The 6,024-nt window shown below is 40.4% G+C and overlaps 1 protein-coding gene across 3 annotated transcripts; it reads left to right on the plus strand.

Moving 5' to 3' along the window:
- Positions 1-275: 275 nt before the first annotated feature.
- On the plus strand, positions 276-4,553 carry LOC120640439 (ER membrane protein complex subunit 8/9 homolog). 3 transcript variants are annotated; one of them, XR_005661790.1, is made up of 4 exons: positions 283-821; positions 914-973; positions 4,040-4,195; positions 4,307-4,553. XR_005661790.1 is itself a non-coding variant. In XM_039916256.1 (4 exons), exons 1-4 carry the CDS (start codon positions 447-449, stop codon positions 4,335-4,337), a joined length of 633 nt encoding a protein of 210 aa, XP_039772190.1. In that variant the 5' UTR covers positions 292-446; the 3' UTR covers positions 4,338-4,553. The 3 variants fall into 3 exon arrangements, 1 of the variants encoding a protein (XP_039772190.1); XM_039916256.1 differs by having other exon boundaries at positions 292-821; positions 4,029-4,195; XR_005661789.1 differs by having other exon boundaries at positions 276-821; positions 914-4,195.
- The last annotated feature ends 1,471 nt before the right edge of the window (positions 4,554-6,024 follow it).

Consider the following 6,024-nt stretch of genomic DNA (forward strand, 5'->3'; position numbering starts at 1 on the left):
TAAATAAAAGTTAATTTTAAAATTAACTGCAGAACCTTAGGGATAAACTGCGATACGAATCTAATCAGGTATACTAATCCATAATTAGCGGATGGTTACTGTAATATAATATCACTATAGCAAACTATGGATTAAATAGACTATTAGATTCGTCTCTCGAATTAGCACTAAGCTGTCATAAAAATTTTATATACGGATTTTATTTGATACTTCAAAATATCAAAATAGTAAGATTCCTTCGTGTGACTAAAAAATCCCCGCGATCAAACAGCACCACAGAGATTACGATCGGCGGGCTGTGGACAAATTCGAGCCTCCCTCTGCGACCAGAGCAAATCTGACATCTCCAAATCAGATCTAAAGTCTCAGCAAGCGAAAGCTGCACCCCCGAATCCCCCCAACAAGAAATTCTCCTGCTATCGGATTCAGCAGCTGCGGAGCCGGAGATGGGCGCGGAGTGCCGGTACGAGGTGGCGCAGGCGGCGTACGTCAAGCTCGCGCTGCACGCGCTCAAGCACCCGTCCGCCGCCGTCAACGGCCTCCTCGTCGGCCGCCTCGTGGAGCCCTCCTCCACCCCGGCCGTCGTCTCCGTCGTCGACGCCGTGCCGCTGTCCCACCACCCGCACCACCTGCCGCTGCTCCCCACGCTCGAGCTCGCGCTCACTCTTGTTGAGGACCACTTCGCGACCCAAGGCGAAGGCCTCGCCGTCGTCGGGTACTACCACGCCAACCCGCGCCGCGACGACGCCGATCTCGCCCCCGTAGCCAAGCGCGTCGGCGACCACATCTTCCGGTACTTCCCCCGCTCGGCCGTGCTGCTGGTGAGCACCGTTTCTTTCGCTCTTTCCATCTCCCGATCTATGCGAAATAGGATGCGGATGCAGATCTTATTATTCTTCTGTTGATTGATCAGGTCGATAACAAGAAACTGGAGGAGGCTGTCATGGGGAAGTCTCGCGAGCCTGTAGTTCAGGTACTTGTCAAAACTCAAAACTTGCACAATTTTGCCTACCAGACTTTCAAATTGGTACCACAAGAGATTAGCCATGTGAGGCATGTTGGTACCAAGGTTTTAAATTATTGTTTACGTCCAAGAAGTTATCAAACTCTATGTTGCCTAAGTGCCAAAACTTCTATTTATGATTACCAACTAGTTGACTATGAGATGGCTGAACAATTTTTCCTCTGAAATAGTATCACTTCAAGCTTATGGTTCAGACTTGGGATATAACAACAACAATAACAACATAGTCTTTTTTCCCAAGCAAGTTGGGGTAGGCTAGAGATAAAACCTGAAAGAAATAAGTTCAAGGTTCAGTCACATTGATAGCTAGTCTCCAAGCGCTCCTATCCAAAGCTATCTCTTTAGAGATATTCCAATCCTTAAGGTCTCTCTTAACCGACTCATCCCACGTCAGTTTAGGTCTACCTCTATCCCTCTTTACATTATCGATCCGCTCAAGAACCTCACTACGCACCGGCGCCTCAGGAGGCCTTTGTTGGACATGTCCAAACCATCTCAGCCGATGCTGGGTAAGTTTCTCCTCAATTGGTGCTACCCCGACCCTATCCCGAATAACTTCGTTCCGGACTCTATCCCTCCTTGTGTGTCTGCAAAACCACCGCAACATCCGCATCTCTGCTACACTCAGTTGCTGGACATGTCGCCTTTTTGTAGGCCAACATTCAGCACCGTATAACATCGCCGGACGAATTGCTGTCCAATAGAACATGCCTTTTAGCTTTTGTGGCACCCTCTTGTCTATGGTTCAAACTTGGGATGGTTCGCAAAAATATTGGTGGTCTTCCACTTTGACTTGCATATAGTTGGAGTTGATCTGAGTAAGGTTTTAAAGGTTGTCAGTTTAATATCAGATATATATCTCTGTATTTCTTTATAAACTATGATAAGGTTGGCACTGTAATCAAACTTGCATTGCAGAACGATTAGTAGCATTAAGAATGTTGGTAGCAGTGGCAGATCCACAGGGGCTGCTGGTGGTGCTGCAACACGCTCTTTGCCAAGTTAAATCACATATGAAGTTTGCATATAAAGGCTGATGTTAATAATTGTTTAGCTCACGAAAATCTGAAGTTAACAAGATTACAAGAGGCGTAGCGCCCCCCTTGCACACAATTCTGGATCTGCCCCTGGTCAGTAGTGATGGTTTTGCTGGTATTTTCCTTGCCCTAGAACTTGTTTGAAATCTACGTTGCACCAAGGGAATTGGCTTGCGAAGTAGGTGCCCTACTTTATTTTATATGGTTACCAACAGGTTAATCATGCAATGGCAGTACATCATTCCTCTGAATTGCTGCCACGCTCAAGGTTGTGTTGTTCAGACTGAGGAAGGTCCAAAAAGTGTGGAAACCTTCATTGGAGACTTGTTAGAGTAAGCTTAATTTATGAAGGTGGAAACTATAATCATTTTGAAATAAGATATACATTTTGTACCTCCTATTAAACAAAGGATTATTGCGATTGCTGAACTTGGATGATTTAACCAAATGACATTGGGTATGGAAATATAATGACAGTAAATATAATTGTAGGGTTTTTTTTTCATTTTGTAGGCTTTGAATATGCAGAGGAATTTATGATTCCTTTTGCAATATTAGAGTGATAATAGGTTCTTACTCAAGGTCTCTAGTTAAGTTCTGTTATTGAATCTGCATCTATCTTGTATACGTCTACCACTTCGGGGATTGTGATAGTGATTTTATTGCATATATCTCATGGTGTTCTCTGGCAGCTATACATATTGGTGGTGGCATGGCCACCAGATCATCCATTCGTTTGCAGAATTTCTTATGTTTTGCCTGTTGGCATGAAGTTTTTTTTTTTTTTGAAAGGAGGCATGAAGTATTTGTTAGCATCCAAAAAGTAGATTCTATCATTCGTTCCATTTCTCAATGAATTCACCACACAGCTGCTGCTTGTTTCATTTTCTCAAATTATCCCACTGCTGGCATGCCAATCAGCAAACACAGAAGAAAGTCAAGTGGAAAGAATAGTTTTGCATCCCATATTCCTTCAACTTAACATAATTAGTGCTACACACATTAAATTATTATATATACACAACAAACTTTCGGGATGTCATATGTTCCCTTGATAACATGAAAAATGTTTTCTTCTCTAATGCAGAAGCTAGAGTAAAAGCAGATCTATTTTTCAGCCTTTGTGCTATGAGATCTTACCTTATGTAAAATTAGACAAACTTAGAATCAGGTCTAAAAAGCAAGTTACTTATAGAAGAAAAAACAAATTAAGATCCATTTATATATCCACAAACTTTTTCAGTGTTTAGTTTGTATGACTTAAGAGCAATTCTTCAGTGATATGTTGATGTGTTACAAGATCGAGATTTTTCATGGATTCAACTTTATATGGTGATGCTAATATTTAGGCTTTGATTTTGGGCTGTACCTGTATTTGGACAAAAATGCAACTAATTTTGCGTCTTGACTAAGTTTATTAGTAAATCAACATATGAAGCAGAAAGTGTTTATTCTGAAATGCCTACATTATCAGCAAAGTAGATCAAAAGCCCAAAGCCATATTAGCTGCCTTAATTTATGTGCAAATGGGGAGTCGAACTACTGTTGCAGCTCCACTCTACAATGCTAGCCAACTGGACTAGAGGCCTATTACCATGTAGTAGTTACTAAACTATTAATTCTAATTTGCAGCATTGCCAATGCGAAGATAACAAGATTTTGTTGTTGTTAATTTTTACATATTTTGAGGAAGTCATTTTGCACTAGTTTTAGATATGCAATATTATTTACAGTTGTAATTTAAGATAATATATTATTTATGTCCAAAGTTTATTGGTGTTCCATATTAACCAGTACAAAAAATTGTGTTTCAGACCTCAGATAAAAGATCCTTGGCTTTAATATCCTGTAGTATTCTTGTACATTAGAGCTACGTAACCATGCTCTGGAAATAGCTAAGATGTCAATACTTGTTGAAATAAATATACTCATTTCTTGTTTCTATGTGGCATGGTTCATATAAATAGTTATACACCAGGGATTCATCAAAAAGTTGGCGTCAGGCTGGATCGGATGGGAGCAGTCAGCTGGCTCTAAAAGAACCTTCTACCAATGTTGTCCTAGCTGATCATGTTACAACAAAGAAATGGGAGAAAATTGTTGATTTCGATGACCACCTTGATGATATTAGCAAGTAAGTCGAATGTTTCCTTAAAAACACTTGCAGGTTATCTCGAAAAAATGGAAATGTTAACTTCTAGGTCTCCTTGATTGATGTCTTATACATCACATCTATATTCTGCAGGGATTGGTTGAACCCAGGTCTCCTTGATTGAAGTTTTATGATTTGATCACTTTAATACTTCATTGGAACTTCTCTAGAAATGAGGTGGTGAAGCTGTATCACGTTATTTGATCTGTATGATGGATATCGCTCGAAAGCAACATGGATTTTAATGTAGACAATTGATTTTGTAACAATTATAGCCTATCAAAATTCTAAGGTCGGCATGGAGATGATGTTTAAGCATAGATTAACCTTTGACCATTCATCCGTGAGGACCATATTATAAGCGAAGACCTCGAGACAGGTGCGCCATTGACAGCGATGGCTGCTCGTTGCTCATCTTTCCTATCCAAAAGTTACATAAAATAGGAAAAAAAAAACTTTCCCACGAGTTGATTGTGATTCTATTATTTTTCACATATGTGGACGCTGAAAACATGTATTACTCTATTAGCATCTTTGAGAGACTGAGTTGGTAGATCTTTTATATTGACTAGTATAGACGCACGTGCGACACACACAATTTAAGAAACCTAACTAGATCATTATTTTCAGAAAGATCATGACTCTTCCCATTCTAAATATGTCAGCATATCTAGCAATTGTATAAGAAAATAACTAATTCATTTTGGCCTGATTAGTGTTCTGTGAAGCATAATGGAAACTATGTACACAAACACACACACACATATGCATAATCTCGCTAGCAATAAATTTCAGTTTCTTAGTGTCTATACTTTTATTTACATGGTCCCCGAGCAAAGTGATTTATATTTTATCTGACAGGGAGGCAGTTGAATCAATCTAGTTTACATATTCTATGGTAAAGCTTTCTCGGCACTGCTGGTGGTGTGGTGTCCTCCCTATTTCCGATACCTTTTATACGTAGCTGCTTACATATCCTTTTTTGGATAAGCTTACCTCTAGTCGGTACTCTGAAATATCATCACAGTTTTTTTTGGAAAAAATAGAATATATAATTCTTTACTGGAATGAAAAGCTTTGTTCAAAGATATGAGCAAAGGATCTAACGTGCCAAATCAATCTTTACACTCTTTCCCTCTAATGTCGCGTGCTACCTGCAGGTAATTGAACAGACATGCACAGGAAACATGCACAGCAGCCATCAACAGACGATTTGAACCATTGTTTTCGCGATCGTACCTAAGCACGTATTTCATTAAGAGGAGGAAGAGAGAAAACAGCAGGTTTAAAGGAGCTCGTGATGGCGAGCTCTTTTAACCAAGTCATGGTCCCAAGCGATTAAGTTATTACATGCAACAAATTTTGCGACCTTAAGCTAAGAGCATCTAGAAAAAACTTCTGAAGATGCATGAAACCTGCATAAGCCCAAGCCCTGCCTTCCTCAATTATCCTCGGTACCAAATCAGAAGTTGGCATGTTAGAGTTTTGGAAGATGCGGTTGTTTCTTTCTTTCCAATGCAGCCAAACAACTAACACGACCAGAGTGTGGAAAGCTTTTCTGTCATCCTCGTGCACTTGCTTCCTTGACCACATCCACCAATCAGTAAACTCCAAGTGAGTTGACAACCCAGCAGCCAACCTAAGCCAATTCCATATGCGAAGTAAATTGAACCAAACCTCCCGAGCATAAACGCAACCAACAAGAATGTGCGAGATGGTTTCAGAGAGCTGAAACATGCACGTCATGATCCTGCAAGTTATGACGCTTCCGCCTTGCAGCTGTCCAACAACGATCGTGTAGCACAAGTCAA

The sequence above is a fragment of the Panicum virgatum genome, chromosome 7K (assembly GCF_016808335.1).
Source record: "Panicum virgatum strain AP13 chromosome 7K, P.virgatum_v5, whole genome shotgun sequence".
NCBI classification, from domain to species: domain Eukaryota; kingdom Viridiplantae; phylum Streptophyta; class Magnoliopsida; order Poales; family Poaceae; genus Panicum; species Panicum virgatum.